This window comes from Saimiri boliviensis, chromosome 2 (assembly GCF_048565385.1).
Source record: "Saimiri boliviensis isolate mSaiBol1 chromosome 2, mSaiBol1.pri, whole genome shotgun sequence".
NCBI lineage: Eukaryota > Metazoa > Chordata > Mammalia > Primates > Cebidae > Saimiri > Saimiri boliviensis.
Genome location: NC_133450.1, coordinates 45986098 through 46004804, shown reverse-complemented (window position 1 = coordinate 46004804; position 18707 = coordinate 45986098). Strand labels below are relative to the sequence as shown.

Genomic DNA, 18707 nt, shown 5'->3' with positions numbered 1-18707 from the left:
TGTCCTTCTGGGAATATTACAGATAAAGCCGAGATTAAAAGTCTAGAGCAAAGCACATAAAACGATGAAACAATGTAGGAATATTGGCTATTAGAGATTATTTGCTCATTTAATTACATTTGATTCCCTTGCCCATTATAGATTTCAGACACAGATAGATGATGCAATTGAATGACTAAACATCCAAAGTCAATCTAGGTCTCTCTGCATACAAGGGAAGCATAATTTATAAACCGTTTTCAAACTGGAGAAATTGAACTTGCTTTATCTTCTCTGATATTTTAAATAAAAATGCAAAAGAGGGAAAAAGATAACTTGTTTAGAGTCATAAGGTATCTGATGCTCTAGTGTCTTCTTTTCACTGCGGACAAGATTTTCGTCAGCACCGTGGTATTCACATATAGGTTAAATTGTTCACATGTAGATTAATTGATTTATAGAGTGTTCACCTGCAGAAACAGCATTCTGAGGGACCATGGACCCAGGCAGCTATAGGTGCTGCAGGCCCCTACAGAGCTCAGAGTTGGGAAGGGTGGCCTGCAGTGCTGTGAGAATGTGCCTGTTTATAGAAAACACCTTTTCAAGTTGGGGGCTGTGGCTCACACCTGTAATCCCAGCATTTTGGGAGGCTGAGGTGGGCAGATCACCTGAGGTCAGGAGTTAGAGACCAGCCTAGCCAACATGGTAAAACCCTGTCTCTACTAAAAATACAAAAATTAGCTGGGTGTGGTGGCACATACCTGTAATCCCAGCTACTCAGGAGGCTGAGACAGGAGAATTGCTTGAACCTGAGAGGTGGAGGTTGCAGTGAGCCAAGATCATGCCACTGCACTCCAGCCTGGGCAACAAAGAGTGAAACTCCATCTCAAAAAAAAAAAATAATAAAATAAAGAAAGAAAATACCTTTTCAGAATGGCTTTTTGGTTTCTAGTACTTACTTGGAAAGACTTGTAATCTAGTCCCAGTCCCCAGAATGAGCTTGTCGTTGTTATAAGACACAGTGATACTGAGATCTACAAAAACCTCCTATGCCCCTCTGCTCTTCCCTGTCACTGACATCAAATGACTATCAATAGCAAAGAAGATTTGGGGATACACTGAAAACACCAAAGCAATCGGTCAGTTTTTGTTTCAGTCAAGTTTCATCTTCTGAAAATGCCTGTGGCCTGTGCTTATTATGTTTTCAAGGCTTAAGTGACAGCTCTAGACAGTTCACCATAAGAAAATAGGGAATCTCAAGCTCTAATCCCAGTTATGATTTTTTTTGGTTTGACTTAAATTATGTAACTTGTCTGTGTGTCAGCTTTTCTGTCTGTGACATGTGTTTGATGATGTATGACCCTGTTTACTTTATTAGAGAATGTTGTGAGGATAAAAGGGCTGGGGACGGGGCAGTGGGTTACCAGCATTGAAATGCATTGTGAATAATGTAGGGAAAATACGACGGTTGAAGTCAAGATATTATTAACATGAATAGCAGGGACTATGCTAGCTGAAGTTTATTGTCAAAATAACCACAAAGCTTTCTTAGTAAAAACTGAAGGAGAATATATCTGTCTTGTGTCTTGTTTTTCCACAAGAAAGTTAGTGGAAATAACCACTTAATCTGCCAGAAGAGACAGGCATGGAAAAGGTCAGCTGGATTCTGAAGTCTGACTGCCAGGGGAGAAGAAGAAATGACTGTCCTCCCACAGCAGTGAGTGAGCATAGATTGCGTTCCCATGACATGCTAATGCCCTTTGCTGTTGCAGCATTAAATGGAACCAAAGTTATTTTAAAAAATGGGTTTGACCATCTTAATGGTCAAACTGGCTGTGTAGGTAGAGCCAGAGACTATATCTCATCAGTGACTGGAAAATGAGTGAGTGTGTGTGTGTGTGTGTGTGTGTGTGTGTGTGTCTACTGTTCCATATGATTTACAGACATAACAGCCCACAGAAATGAGAAAAGATACACTTACGTGGCATAACAATCACTTGAGTGCCGGACCCGAAATGCAGCACATTCCCAAAGCCTGTCTGTCCACAGTGGCTCAATCTTTTACAAAAACCCTGTCATCTCTTCATAACCACACGTTTTGGGTCCCAAGGTGGAAGCTAAAGTTTCTCAGGCATGAGAGAGGATTCAGACACACATATCATGAACACCATGGTATTCCTTATTCCGTGTCAGCTCTTCCTTCCCAAGGCTTTTCCTCATCCTGGGCCCAGCTCCAGCCTTCATGTGGGCAGTCTGTGTCCCTTGGCAGCCACCTCCACCTCTTGCTGGGGCCAACCCTCAGGAAAGATCCCCTCAGGGCCCTGAGCCATTTGAAGATCACTCAGCGAGCTAGGAAACTCCTCAGAAACACAGCTGATAGTTGGGAGGCAGGCAGCAGTGCATATGGGGGAACCCGCGCTGGGCATGGGCATAGCAGTCAGGAGTTCAAAGGAGAGAGCAAGGATTTACAAGGAGTTGGAGACCGAAGAAGTAGGACCTAGAGAGGGAGGGGTCTGAAAACAAAGGCAAGAAGAGTAGACACACACTTAACAGTGGATGTCAGAATTAGTCATGCTCTGCTTGGTGAGCACACACAGGTTCTAGGGGAAAGAAATTTTCCTGGCTGTGGCAGTTGCCCTGACCTATTTAGTATACTGTTCTACCTCCTGTGACAACCTCTTACATGCAGCTGAGATGCCCCACACCACAAACAGAGACCACCTCCCTGTCTTATTTCTCTCTCAAAGAGCCATCTGACCAAATGTTCTACACTAGGGGTAGGAACAGCAGCCACAAAAAGACACTCAGAGTCTGTTTCTCTCTTCCTAATTAGGCTGTCAATCTGTTTAGCTAATAAGTCGTATAAAGTGTCTTAATCTCTTCCAAGGAAAGGAGTCATATAAATGCTAAATAGCAGCAGCAATAAGTCAAATGGCTTGCTACCCATCTTTTCTTTGTGTGAAGAGATGCTGTTTAGAAGGGAAACTTTCTGTGTGGAGAGGAGACAGACTAGGAAAAACACATAATAGCATTTGTTTTTATTAGGCTGCATCTATACAGCACAAAGTAAAACAGATTTGCCAATTATTTAGGTAACGTGACAGTCAATTCATGCAATTTTGAGCACAAAGAAGTTTTCTCAAGGAAGTCCCTAAATATCGGGATCAGCTACCAACATTAATCAAAGTAACTGGACAATTGGGCTGTACAGACACAAACTAATCAACATACCCTGAGATGGTTCTTCTGAAAGGCTTACATTTTATAAACCTAATATTAAAACTGGCCCAACATTTGTAACCACTCTCTTCATTCTGGCACTGCAATTAGCAGTTCCCAATTTTTCTTACAACATGTCTTACATTTCGAGCCGAAAAGGTAAGGGTGACCTTCTCCCTAGAGAGTTTTGTCAGGTTAATGCATGGAAGCTCATTTAGAAATTCATTTGGTGTCTGGGATGTGAGAACTGGTCATTAAAGATTAAGAACTTTTTTCTCAAGTGGCAAGGACTTACAGGGAATAATCGTGAGTCGTTACAGTCCCAAAGAAGAGGTTGTTTGCTCTGGGTGACAGTGTTTCTGCCCAGTAAAAAAAACACGTTTTTAAGCTAATTTTTCTTCCTCTCCTTCCTCTTTAACTTATTTATTTATATTTTTAAATATGTATTTTTAGAGACAGGATCTTACTTTGTTGTCCAGGCTGGCGTGCAGTGGTGTGATCTTGGCTCACTATAGCCTTGACCTCCTGGGCACAAGTGATCCTCCTGCCTCAACCTCTTCAGTAGTTAGGATGACAGGCACATGCCACCATGCCTGGCTTTTTCCTTTTCCTTTTTATTTTTATTTTTGGTAGAGACAGGACTGTCACTATGTTGCCCAGGGTGGTCTTGAACTCCTGGCCTCAAGGGATCCTCATGCCTCAGCCTTCCAAATAACCGAGATTACAGGTGTGAGCCACTGCTCCCAGCTTCCTTCTTCTATAAAGTTTGCTAGGGGTATGCTATACACATTTGGACTTCTACTTGGTGATTACCTTTGAAAAACCTTCCAATGAGAAGTACTGTCTTCCATGTTTCTTAACAATCCAAACAACTAAAGTCCCCTTTCTCTCTCTCTCTCTCTCCATTTTCTTCCCCCAAACAAAAAGTTGCCATTTCCTTGCTACCCATTTTCTCCTTGGAAGACAGTACTTGAATAATTCTGGTGGTCACAGGAGTGGCTTCAACTTTAGTATATTATTATGTAAAATCATCTTCTTTTGTGTGAACCACCCACATTTGATGTTTTTATTTCTTCCAAGTCAGCCAGACTGACATTCTCTCAGCATGAACCTAGGAATTCCAGATCCAATACACCCCTCTTTTTGCCACTAGCTGAAACCAATTGAGTTAGAAAAGACTGTATCAACCAGACTTTACACACATTCTGCTTACTTTTATAAAAGGAAAATATAACCTAAGAGTGAGAGTCTTTGGTTAGAAGTTGAGGCAGAGAAGATTAAATGAACAGAGTGGATAACTACAGTTCACTTGGAAACATCCAGACCTACCTGGTTTTACTTGTAAAATCGTCCCTTGCCCAAAGATTAGTTTGTTTGTGCTGCTAAAGTCACACTGTAATGCTGTACTTTACAAAAACTATAAATGGGGATCATTTCCATTTTCCTTCTTTCCCTCCAGCAACCTGACCTAGTAGCAATAAAAACATAACTGAAAACTTTCTATGGGCCACTATGCAAAGTCCATTAGAGATATTAGCTCCTTTAATCTCATAACATCAAAATGAGCTAGGTACTATTACCATCCCCATTTTACAGATGAGAAAAATGAGGCATAAAGAGATTAAGTAACCTGCAGAGTTAGGATTTGCCTGAACAGTTTGATTCCAAAATTCATATTCTTAACCATTATGCCATATCTTTCATTAGCCACCCTCCCCCACCTGCCATTTTGGGTTCTCTTTTGAAGTGTACCAGTCACATTGATAAAATAGTTCATAGACCTTATAAACATATCCTGAGATAGATCTTCCGAAAGCCTTACATTTCGTAAACTTAATATTAAAACAAATCCAATGTTTATATCCATTATCTTCATTTTGGTACTATAATAGACATTCTCCATTCTTTTTTTTTTTTCTGCATGTGTCATATTTAGAGCTGCAAAGGTAAGGATGACCTTCTCCCCAGAGAGTCTTATCAGGTTAGCACATAGAAGCCCATTTAGAAATTTATTAACGTCTGTATCTAAGACGTCTTTCCTGAAGCCCTTTGGCTCTGTTGTACAACCCCCCTTGCCCTTATCCAGCTTTGTCAAGCCTGGAGCTCCAGAACTGACTCAGGACCTAGCCCCAGCCAAAACCAGAGCAAACAGTGCTGGGAACACAATTTGATGTGTGGAGCAAAATTCTGAACAGCGTAGGTGGTTCCTAAGATGCTCCTGAGGGCTCTTGCAGAGAATAACTTCTCAGAAGAGGCCAGAATTAGGATGAAATCAATTCCTTTCCTGTTACCTCTAGCAAATCCACAATAAGGCTCCAAGCCAAAGAGGACTGAGAGACACAGACACAGGAATTATGTGCCAAGTTTGAGTCATTCTGGATAATCCACACTGGGAGATGTGCTCTTGTGCGGTCACTAGCATGACTGAGTCTTGAGAGTTCCCAGCACTTGACCTGTCTTTGGCTGGAAAGAAGCAGTATTTGCCAATGGCCCACGATGAGGCTGGCACAGTACAGACTAAAGAGGCCATGAAATGTGCTGCACACTCTCACCTTCTGTAATATCCACTGCTCCCTGACAGGCCTTTTTGGAATGTACTAATGTGTTTGCTCTCTAAGAAAACAGCTGAATATGCCAATGGCCTTCCTACCCTGCTCATCTGATCCCTCTCTCTAGTTATTTTGATTGAGGAGTAGGCAAGGGTTCAGTTTTGTTAGACAGGAAGAAAACACTAGCCATAACTGGATATTTTAAACATTAGGGCTAAAAAAGGAGGAGGCAATTTCTGAGATATTTCAAACTGCACAGACAGATTTGAGAGAGTTAACATGAAGACTCACTTGGATTTACTGCCAGACTTGTCCCCAATCCCCAAATCAGCTTATGGTTGTTGCCAACATTATACAGTCATAGAAAGCTTTACCAAAATCGACCAGGCCAATGTGTATCAGGAAATCCCTTTCAATCCCCAAATCTGGCTGGCGTGCTCCTCCAGGGGGACCCTGGCCAAAGAGGCAGTGGAAAAGACTGTTTATCGTGGTGGTCTATTCACAGCATGGTCAGGTGGAAAGGCTCTTCTGAGGTTACCTAGCTCACCCCTCCACCTCCTGACAAAGCTGTCTTCTGACCAGGCCAGCAAGGAGGCATAATCCTGACAAAGCCGCTAGAGAAGGATTCCCCCACTGCAGTGTTCACCCAGCCCGTGTTCTACTCAGTCAGACTTTCTGACCCAAACAGTCAGACTTTGACCCAAACAGTTAAGATGAAAAGGACAAGGAATCTGTTTAGCACATTCGTTCCCATGCCAGGTACACGTATGTCCATTTTCACATATGCATATGCCATGTATCGATAACATGTAACCATTAGAATTAATATAAAAATAAAATTAAGTAAACAGATCTCGGTGCTATGGCTTCCTTTTGAAATTAGAGCATTCATTATGGATTCAGCAGAGATACTCACAGGGTTTGACCATTAACCTTGTTCCCCCTCCAAATGTGAGCACGTTGCCTGCATTATTATTCACACAGTGATCTTCAGCTGAGCAAAAACCTCCTAGAAACTGAACTAAGTTTTCCCTAAAGATCTTCTGGAAGGAGCGATATCATGAGCACAGAGAATATTAAGTAATTGTCACAGTAATAACCTGGCACAGGATCCCAGTACCAGTTTGGATTTCAGGACTGTTTCCACCCTGGGTGAATAAAGGATAGTCTTTCTATGTGTTCTAAAGAAAGAGTTTTCCTGCACAGACCCAGAATACTGAATGCCAAAATCCTAGCAAATCCACTGGTGTTTTAGATAATTCCCCAGGGTTCTGAAAATTATATACCTCATTTGGGCAAAGTAGGAACAGTTTATGTCCATGGCACCAAAGCAAAAGCAGTCAGAGAGACTGTTGTCACAGTGGGAGGGACTGAGAGAAGCTGTCAGGAAGGGTCGGGGTGGTGATCACACCTTCCAGGTGCTGGTGCCAGGCACCTCTGACTGAGGTCGCTCAGGAACATCTGAGGGGATGCCCAACATTTTCAACCCACCGAACTAGAGACGGTCCTATGTAACTCTCTGCCCTGCAATCCATCCTGGACTCCACCTCCATATCTTTTAATCCCCTGCTTTGCTAGTTACCAGGAAAAAGACTTTTCACCACTTCCTATCCTTGTCCTAGGAGACTTTTCCACTCTTACTGTCCCTTCCCCAGGACATAACACAGTTAAAGGACTGATCAGAAATAATTCTCTTACAATTAAGAAGGTGGCTTCTCCTGTTTTTCCTGCATGGTCCTTTCAAGCTTCTCTCAATTTTGAGGTACCTTACTGAAAGTCTGAGCCCAAAATTCCATGGGCATCGCCACTGAGTGGCCAGCATGGTCTGCTCCCACTTCCTCACCCCCAGCCACATTGAGGGCCAGGGGCTTAACAACTGATGTTAGGAATGGACCACTCTGAAGGAAAATCAAGAAACACATGGCCTACAATTCTCCTACTTGGATTATATAAGTGTTATTTCAGGGACAGATCTCTCCTTTCCAAACCCATTACAGACACCGTCTCTCTCCTTACTTTGCTTTTTTGATGGATCTCTTACCTTGGCCTGCTTAATTAAAAAATGATAGAATTTTTCACTCTTCCTATGAAACTCCGTCTGGTGATGCCTGTGCTGGATCTCAAGGCTAAGCGATGGTGAGACCAAATTTTGTCACCTGTGCAAGCCTGTTTTAGGTGGTAGGTCCAGGATATCAGATGTATGAACACAAGGTATAGGTGTAGGCATGTATAAATATTCAAGGGAGGCAGATGCCTAGTTCTCCTGGAACAGAACATGCATGAAAGGGAATTGCTAGAAATAAATTTGGAGAACAGAAAGGGCCCAGATTTTAGAGAGCTTTGAGTGACACGCTAGGATCTGGACATGATTTCCCCTTGAGATATTTCTCAAAATATGAATGCCCAGATGAAGCACTGAGCTGCACAGAGGAGAGAGACATAAAAAGAGGTAGAAAAGTGAGTGAAAATGTAAAGGGAGAACATAGTTTTAAAAGAAGAGAATAAAGAACACAGAACTCCTTTTGTGTTTACAGGAGTTTCTCAAGGTCTTCAAGTCATGAACGCTTTTCTAATGTTGGATACAATTCTTATGTAATCAGCAGTGAGTCCATCATGGTGATCTTCAGAACTCTCCCTTACCCCTGCTGTCCAGAGTAAAGGGACCCAGAATTGCCACCTCAGATAGCAGTGATTTTAGCTTGCACAGTTTACACGGATACTTCCCTTGTCCTACCTTTCCTTGTCCCTCAAACATGAACGTCAGCAATCTTTAAAATAAAGCCTGTCCTGTCTTTAATACTCACTTGTTAAAACCTTCAGCCTTGTGCCTGTTCCAAAGATGTACCTGTTGGCTCCTGTGGTAGTCACAGTGTTACATGTCTCTACATAAACAAACATAAGGAAGCAGCTTTTTTTCTGGAAGCAGCTTTACTCTCCATGAATAAATAGGGCATCATAGGTACTTTCCCCATTGAAAGGCCTTGACCTGATATCTTTCTAAAACGAATTTATTTGGGATTATATTTCAACTCATACAGAAAGTCTTCACTGCTTCTATTGGGTCCAAGTTTGCAAAACTTCTTCAATCTCTTGGTGTTTATTAAAGAGGCTGATTTAGTGAACATACAAGGAATTAAACATCTAAATGGCTATTGAACCCTCTGAAATATTCTGTCTAGGATTCCCCCTGAGAACCAGTTTATGAGCCACACAAACCATGACATTATTTTATAGTTACATCTATTTTGGATCCAAAACAGTTATCAGCAACTAGTCAATTCCCTCCTCTATATTAGTCTTGGTTCTGAAAGGATTTTGATTATCAATAAAAGTGAAATCCATCTTTAAAAGATAAAGCCATTATGGATAGTACAAAAAGAAAATGTTTTGGCCTTTGAGGGTGATTTCAATGAGGGGCTGAGCAATGGCCAGTGTTAGATGCTTCAAGCTGGGTGCTTTGACTGGGCCACTCACTGAAATGTATAAACTCAATTTGTTAACAAATCAGCCCCATTACCTTATTGTCACAGCTGGTTTGTGCGCAGAAGATTATTGATGAAATACTACCAAAATGTGAGATGGCAGACATTTTTGCAAATAGTGTGCCTGCAGGAAAGCACCCGTTTCTGTAACTCTAACAGGAAAAAAAACCCCAACAACATCAAAAAAATACACTGAACTCTGCAAGTGTGGAGATAGCCTGTAAATTTTCAATATTGCTTTTTATAATCCATCTCGATTACCCTCTCCCTGACAGTTTCGCAACTCGGATAAACATTCTGCTTTATTACAGATAATCTAGTAGACGTGGGGAGGCCCTCCACAGTACTAGGATTCTCTGCCTCTTCCATAGGGTTGACTTGGCCAGCCTAGATAAGGGGGTGAAGTCCATGTGTGGACCTGCTTTGTCCCTACGGTGAGGAAGGGGGCTATCCAAAGAGAAGCAAGCCCATTGATGTGACACGTTAAGGGCTGTTCTCTCTCTAGAGAAAGTTACATTATTCTACCACTGTCTCAGAGGAAGAAAGCCATGCCAAGCTTGTAACTCCTGCTGCCCTCCCTTCACTTGAGTCCTCAGTCCACTTGCCTTATTTTTCTGTTTTTCTTTCCTTTTTTTTTTTTTTTGAGACGGAGTCTTGCTCTATCACCCAGGCTGAAATGCAGCGGCACTATCTCAGTTCACTGCAACCTCCGCCTCCTGGGTTCAAGTGATTTTCCTGCCTTAGCTTCCCAAGTAGCTGGGATTACAGGTGCCCACCACCATGCCTGGCAATTTTTGTATTTTTAGTAGACATGGGGTTTCCCGTATTTGCCAGGCTGGTCTCGAACTCTTGATCTCAAGTTATCCACCTGACTTGGCCTCCTCCCAAAGTGCTGGAATTACAGGCGTAAGCCACCGCACCCAGCCCACTCACCTTATTTCTCAATTCTACCAAACAACACAAGCATCAGCTCAACTGGGTCCTCGCCACTTATCTGTTGAGGACACACTTCCTTGGCTATGCCACTGCTTTGGTAGCTTCCCTTTTCATTGGTTTGTTTCTGTCTCTATCACAAAGCTTTGCTTCTTATCTCTGCTTTCTCAAAGCTTTGTGGACCTTTGAAAAACACTGATTACAGTATTAGTACAGTTTATCAAACTGCCCTGAGACCTGATAACCAAATTCAGCCTCCAGGGAAACATGTATTCATATCTTGCTCACACATCAGACATAGTTAACAACTGCATGCTAAGCAAAGCAATTAAATTCAGCTGTGTTTCAACAGGTCCCAATGGATTTCTTTCCAGAAAGGACAATTAGCAAACCACAAGAACTCACGGGGTGTGACCAACAGCGAGGTGCCTTTGCCGAAGTTGAGTGCATAGCCGGAGTTTGAGTTCCACAGTGCGTCCTCCCTAAACAAAAAACCCCTTGCAGTAGCCACCCTGTCCCTTTTCCTATGATCCCTATTAAAGCTAATGTCTGAAGACCAATCACACAGCAGTCACACAGATTGTGGGTCATCCATGGGCCTTTGATGGTATAAATAAAGCTTCCCTCTTCCATTAGGCCATTTCTGACAAGGTTGCCACTCGCCATGGTGATGTGAGTGATCAACATTGAGATCTGCCAGCTGAGGGAGGGGGCCCTGTGACATATTATGAAGTCTGGAGTTTTCCTATGCCCAGCAGAAGGACATGCTGGTCTGGACTGGGAACAGCCAGGGGCATGGACAGGAGCAATTCTGTGGGATTCAAGGGTGAAGGGGTGGGGGAAGACATCACAGAGAAAGGAATTGGTAAGTCTCTTCTCACTCACTCTGCATTGTACTTCAGTTGCACTTACTGATACAGTCTTTGAATCCCCAACACTTACTTGGTTTAACAGAGAGTGTAGTGCCTTTTCCAAAGATGAGTTTTTGTTGGTTTCCTCCATAATTCACACAGTCCTATGGGGCTTTACAATAATCAACAGATGGGAAGGATGGAGAGGGAGACTGAGCAAGTGAGGTCACCTTCCCCTCTAGTGGAAGTCTCCCCACCTTGCAGCCTCCATTCCCAGCTCCTTTGCAGGTCAGGACAGTTCTCTTACAATTAACAGCTGGCTGTGTAAATAGATCTGAACTTGATCTTAAATCCCCCGTTTTGTCCCTAGAACACTAGGTTCTGACAGAATGCTCATGCCAGAGGCACATGAGGACAATAGCAAGGTTGGGCAGAGCCATCCCACCCAGCACAGGAGGTCGACGTCGGGGTCCCAGTGACTATTTTAGGGACCAGGAGCATCATGCCACTTTCTCAGCCATAGTTCTCCCAAAGAATAATTAAAAAACAAAACCAACAGAAGAGCTGATTGTACTTCTCTTGGTGTGGAGGGGTTCTTATTAAGGAAAATCCGATTTTTGAGTTGTTAGGTCTTTTAATTTTGTCTTATCACAAAATATGGGTTTTACATATTACATTTAGCATTTTTTTTTTTTGAGATGGAGTCACACTCTGTTGCCCAGGCTGGAGTGCAGTGGCACCATCTCGGCTCACTGCAGTCTCCAACTCCTGGGTTCAAGTGATTCTCCTGCCTCAGCCTCCCAAGTATCTGGGATTACAGGATATGCCCCATGTCTGGCTAATTTTTGTATTTTTAGTAGAGACAGGGTTTTGCCATGTTGGCCAGGCTGGTCTCGAATTCCTGATCTCAAGTGGTCCTCCTGCCTCAGCCTCCCAAAGTGCTAATATTACAGGTGTGAGCCACCATGCCTTGCTTATATTTAGCATTTTTATATATCCAGAGCCAACGAAGAAACCAGTGAAATTTTCTACTTCCTCTTGACCTAATCCTTAGGATTGCCAGAATTCATCAACTCAGACTTCCAACCAGCCCAGGATCTGAGGCACAAAGAAAGCAGGTACTTAGGTCTCCTGGGAGTGGCAGTGTCTTAATCCCACAGAAACTGCCCAGAACAGCACCACTACTCACTCAGGTCAGCTTTTAAGATTGACCAGTTCCCCCAACTTACTTGGTTTTACTGTCAGTCTAGTCCCTGCTCCAAAGCGCAGGTCGTTGTTATTGTCACAGCAATACATGCTCTAACAAAAACCTCCTGGGGAAACCTTGGAGCCAATCCCAGCATGGCAGAGACAAGGCAGAGTGGCGCTGACAGTGTCACACCACACACAGTCCCATTCTCTTTTTCCTGCGGGAATGGGGCCATTTTGTCATGCTTCTAGACTGTAAACCTGGGTACTTTTCAGTGCACTGAGCACAGTTAATTGAGACCCCAAATTGGCACACTGAGACATAATCAGCTTTCAAACAGGTCCCTGAATGGTGCATAAACCAACATGGCAAGCAAATCATGCCCAGGTACACTATTTGTCTTCAGGGACCACTTTGTATGAGGAACTGCCTGGTGAGATGCTCCAGAACTTCTATGATTTGCATCTTATTCACGGGTTCAAAATACTCAAACTATTCATCTATGTAATTTCATAAAAATGATCATGTATTCATTTCATAATTGCACATAATGAAACATGGCAATGCTTTAAGCGGGACGGGTTGGCATTTGTTTATGTTCTTAGAGGGTCAAGGTTTGGATTTTACTTCGCCAGTGTTTTAACAAGTTAAGGGTGTAGGATGTTAAGCAAGTTTCCTTAGTGTGTCTCCAAAACAGTCATTAGGAGGTCATTCTAGCCCACTTTATCCCATTTACACATATCACTCCTGAAAAGTTATCCGAGTATTCAGGACTCTCTGTTCTCTATTTGAGAGCCCTTTCATTCTGCAGCCCAGAGTGACAAAGTCCTGATGATAAATTAATTCCCAAACCATTGCTGTAAAGGAAACACACACATGGTAATAAAGACTGAAGAAGCTTGGAGCAGAGAGGTTCTGTTTTCACAGGTGGAAAGGAAAGCGTCTGTAATACGTTCAAAAACAGCACGAGAACTGACTGAATGCAGGTATGTATCCTCAGTGAGATCACCTCCCATGGAAGGAAGGACTACATCTAGCCAAGATATCCCCTCTGCAGTATCCCCTGTTTTAAAGGAACACAGTTAAGTTACCTCATGGTTTCTGTTACCTACCAAGGGTGACTTGAAGTCTTGTTCCAGTCCCAAAGGTGAGTTTACTGCCAGTGCCGGTATTTACACTGTGAGATGCCTCATAACAGAAACCCGCTGCTTGACTTTCCATCTAGTCTTCCCTCCCCAACTCAGAACTCTCCCAGATGGGCAGCCTGGGTGAGCCCTCAGGGATTCATCTCCCTTTCCCAAACTTCACAGTATTAATTCCTATGAGGGCAGCAGGGCTCTGGCCAGATACTCGCTTGACTAACATTACCAGCTGGTTGCCCTCTTTGACCTCAGTTGATCATGGGGTGCTGACTAGATGGTTAAGGCTGGGAAGTTGTCAAGTTCAACTCTGAAAACATTGAGAATTGAATTCTTTGTCCTTTCTCTTGTCATACTTGATGAGTGATGGGGCTGAGAAATAAAATGATTAATAACTGTACTAAAGTCCCTAAGTCAGGCAGAGAAGAAGGTACAAAGACAGAAAGGGAGAAATGGCCAAATCTCTATCTCCACAGCCATTTCCACGTTTCCTATGGATGCAATTTTTGTTGCAAAGGTGCTGCTGGCAAAGTGGCCGGCATATTTTCGTGACCCATCCTAAGCTCGTATCCTCTGCTGGTGCCCAGATTTTCCGATGATAGACACCTACTCAAACACAGTTGCCAAAGGGCAGATCTCAGGCATCCTCCAAAGAAACAAATGGCACCACCTCCTTCATCTACATGGCTCAAAACGTTCCATATACTTAGGACAGTGCCAACAATGGTGGTGGCACCAGAAGCACATGAGCCGAAGTTTAGCAATGTCCCCATGAGGACTGTATTTTGAACCCCACCTCCCAGGCAAAAGCACTTACAGGGCTGGATGATCAGACGAGTCCCTTTGCCAAAGGTGAGTTTGCCAGTACCTCCTGTTGAATACGCACTCTGGACCAACCCTTTACATAAACTCCTCTGCCAGAAACTCCTGCTCTGAAGCTCCCAGAACCTCCACAGCTGCTCTGAAACCCAGGGACACCAGGTACAGCTAATAGCCCTGGTCAATGCTACTGGTCATTTCTCCCTCTCCTCTGTTGCTGACATAAAAGCTTGAAACACACATAACCAGAGTAAGGGCCCTGGAGATGACAACTGCAGTTTCTTGACACACTACCAACCAACTGTGTCACTGGTGGCTTCTTTATGAGTGTGGACCTGGCCACAGGACCCCCATGTAGGAGAGATGGGAAGAATAGAGGGCCCCTAGCCACAAATATTAAGAGGAGCATGAAAAGACACTATGGTCTGTGCACCTGGAATCCAAAGGAATACAACTCAAATGTCAGGCTAGAACAAATAATAGAAAAAGATATAAAGATCTTACTTTCTGCTTAGACTTACTGGGCCTAACTGCTAAACGAGTCCCGGTTCCAAAAGTCAGCTTGTCGCCGCCGCTTTTCTTCTCACTGCTGTCAACAGCTTTACAGAAACAGGGCAGACACCTGTCACCAGTGTCTCCTCACCAACCCGTCTACCCAGGCTTTTTCATGACACGGATCCCAGAAATGACCTACAAAGCCCAGCAGTGTGCAGCTTTTCTTCCACATCTCTAAGTCACAGGCTTGGGATAAATCTCCAAGCTCAAAACTACAGATTGAGATTTCCATTTTGGAAGTCTAGACACCCAAACAGCAAGCACTGTGGCCCACAGAGATGCTTCCCCACCCCCCCAAATTTAAGTCAATTTTAAAACCGTGGATCTCACCAGTGAATGGATGTGATTAACACCTCAAAGGCAACACATGGAAATTCTTAAGGAATCACACTAATGAAATGCTTGTGTTGCACCTGGAATCTCACTTGTCCTTTCTTTAGAATCAAATACTTCTCAGCCAGAAAAAGTTTATTTAATATGCAATGAAACCCAGACTGAGACTCGAGTGTGTTTTATACTCACAAGGCTTGACTCTCAGAATGGTTCCTGAGCCAAAGACCAGCTGGTTTCCATAGTTCACACAGCATCAAACTCCTCTACAAAAACAGTGCTTGAGCACGGATGGTGTGTGGGGTGGGGCTGAGTTACTTGGTTCTGGAAACAGAGGACTGTTCCACTTTGCATTTAGGACCTGTTGATATTTGGCCAAGAAGCCGAAGACATAGTAATAATTGCAGAAACTTGTAAAAGTAAAAAGGCCGATTGTTTATTGGAATTTGCCTTGTGTCTGCTCTTTGCTGCTTGGACTAGGATAAATGCCACAGCTCCCCCAAGGTTTACTGTATCTTTTCTTTCAGGACTTTTCTAGTCATCTAGCCAGGATTTTCCTTCATCTCATTAATTCTAATCGTAGCCCGCTGTTCCAAATAATTCCACTCTGCTGTGATGTCCTCTAGTTTCAAAACCGTTAGCAACTACCAACCACCAACAGCTTCTGGAAGCCCTGCTTGGAAAGCGAACTTATTATAGCTGGCTTCCACATCAAGTTTTCAAATATTTGGGGCTCTGATTTGGTTTAAAGCCCCTCTGACTGCCCCTTGCTGGATAAGGCATTCTTATGTTGACTTGCTCTTAGTGGAAGTGGAATTTTCCCTGCAGGTGTTAACATTCTCACTTGGGAACAGTTCCTGGGTTATGGCTACTTATAGCACTTGTGGGAGGAAGCAGATTGGCCGTCACTGGGTCCCCAGGTCCCACAGCTCAGCTCTGTTGCCGTCTCACTTTGTAAGTCTGGAACTCTGAGCTCCCTGTACCTAGATCAGAGTGAGGAGACACTATTTTTCTACCTGATCCAGAGAGAAGAAAAAGACTTTGATGTTTAAAAGTGCTTTATCCAGCCTAGCTGAGAGGTGTTTTGTAATGTAATTGTCATTATAAAAGTCTGACCTACCCAAATCCTCAGCACTCATGCCTTTAATTTCTAACGCAGCAAAAAAGAAAAAAAGATTCTTCTAGGTGATTGAGTGGTTAAGATAGAAAGGCTCCATACCTCCAGTTCTTGCTCTTGCAAGTATGCTTTCCATTCTATTTTGTGTGGTTGCCTTTGGTTACAAAGCGAACATATTCAAATTTTCCATAGCATTTAATTGCAGGTGCAAAAAAAAATCTACTTGCCCATGTTTCTCACATTCTTCTACGCTGTGTCTATATATTCAGTATCTATCTATCTACCTAATCTCAGGCATAGTTGTTTTTAACAGTTAATTTTGTGCCTCACCCAAATTGTAATTAACTAAATTCAGATGGGCTGCCACACTAAACTTCATTGGAAAAATAAAAGACAAAAAACAACCCAGAGATTTCCAAGTGCAAACTTTCCCCGAGATCAGTCTTCTATTTAGATAATCCTGCCCCACCCAGAACACTAGCGCTTAGCACCTTTCCAGATACCTTGCCATTTGCAGAGAGAGACACAACACTGGATTAGTTTTGTAAAATTATACTGCCCGACGTTCTGTCTGCCCGCCTTTCTGGGTCTCCTGGTTTGCTTGTCTCTTTGATATTCTATGTTTCTACCATTTCTTCCAAACACTTGCAGCACTCAAAGTTAAACTTATCACACAAGATAAAAGTGAAGATGCAGTAATTATGCCTGAATTCTCTTCATATGCCACATTTGCACTGACGGTAGCAGCAAAAACAGAATTGTGAATAATATTTTCTAGTTTTGAATTAAATAGTCAGGACTGGAGTTCCCCTGGAAAACTTAGATATTTGGCTGCCACCTGCCTCTACCAGTTATGAACAAGGACAGATGGAAATTCTCTAAGCCTACATGTCTACTATGACCCCCCAGAATCTTATGCAGGCTGATTTCCTAACCAAGGATGAAGAACTTACTGGGTATAATGGTTAAGTCTTGTTCCAGTCCCAAAGGTTAATTTCTCATATCCAGAGCTAGATACACAGTGTTCTAAGTCATTGCAAAAAATCATCATTCTAAACTCTCCAGACTACTGCAAGCCCCTGCCCCATTTCTTGCAAATCCCCTTTCTTCAATGGATCCACAACATCGAAGGCACCAGCGACCCTTTCCTACCATTTCCTGCTGGAACAACTGAGAGAAACTGGGATGAAAGGCTGTAATTAGGAGAGACTTGACATGTGCGATCTGTTTTGATTTTTCTGCCAAAGTTTTCTTCAGAGAGAACAGATCCTTTTTCTCTCTCCAGCTGGTATCAGTGCATCCCTTAGGTCTAAACACAAGAGCGAGTGTGGACCCGCCGTTGTTTTCTCATCCTTTTACACCATCCCATATTCAGTTTTCTCTCAAGTTACTTCATTTCCCTTCCAGCCTCCTGGTCCCTCTCCTCTAAGAGTGTCCTTCCATTCTCTGCTCCTGAGGCTTGTGCCACAAAGGGCCCAGCTTCTCTGGCTGGTGCAGATGTGGGGGTGAGCTAGAAAGGCCAGCTGTAAATGACATCACCTGCCCCCCAACTTCAGGAGTGTTCAGGCAGGGAAATTAAGACCTGTCCAGGCATAAATCATTCTTGGTGTGTGTCGGGGGGGGGGGTGGTCTTTACTCTGCTCCAGATAAAGGTATACCTAGAAGCAGAGAAATAGAGTAGCAGACTTTGACAGTTCTTTCTGCATTTTAAAGGGTTTGTTCAACACAATGGTGATGGAAAATTTTCTTTGACTTACTTGGAATGACTGTCAAGCTTGTCCCTGTCCCAAAATAGAACTTTTGGTGACCAGTGTTCCACTGTGAAAGAAAGCTCAACAAAAACCAGGCAGAAGAGACAGCCTGGTTTTTGTTGGTTTAGACAAAACAGACAGAGCTTACACCCGGGGCCCTACCAAGTGACGGACTGAAAGGCAGACCAGCAGGTAGGCAGGCAGGCAGGCAGGCAGGCAGGCAGATAGGCGGGCGGGCGGGCGGGCGGGCGGGCAGGCGGGCAGGCAGGCAGGTAGGCAGACAGGAAGGCATCTCCTTCCCCCGTGCAGGCGCAGAAGGAAGCTTATTACTGGGAAGGAGCTCTGGGGCTTAGAGCAGCTGTGACCATGTGCAGCTGGAGGCACTGATTCCTCCCGAGAAGGGATTAAAAGGAAGGCTAACGTGCATCTTGTGCTGCTTGCTGTCTAATTAAAGGTGTAGATCCATTTGTTTTGTGCTTGGGCGTTTAAAAAATTCATTTTCTTTTAAGATTTAATTTCTCTCCTGATGATCGTATGATTCTGAAGTGGATTTTAATCAGGACTCCTTATTACATCTCTGGACTTTATATTTCTTTGTGAAACTTCTGGAACAATTCATCTTCTCTAGATTAACCCCAAATGAGGCTCCGATCACCTTTCTTCTTTCTGACCTTCCTCATTTTCCTAGCACCCCCAATCACGCAATGTCCATTGCTTATTGCCCCACCCCTTTTTGTCCCCCATGTGCAGTTAGAACGTGCTGATAGACCCCAGGTTGTCTTTCAAATTGCCAT

The 18707-nt window shown here is 43.4% G+C and overlaps 1 gene segment (V, D, J or C); it reads right to left on the bottom strand.

Moving 5' to 3' along the window:
* Nucleotides 1–18707, bottom strand: part of LOC101043507 (T cell receptor alpha chain MC.7.G5-like) — a 277290-nt gene that overhangs the window by 43343 nt on the left and 215240 nt on the right. The window contains 1 exon segment of the C gene segment in view: nucleotides 14682–14734. Within this exon segment, the coding sequence occupies nucleotides 14682–14734 (53 nt within the window).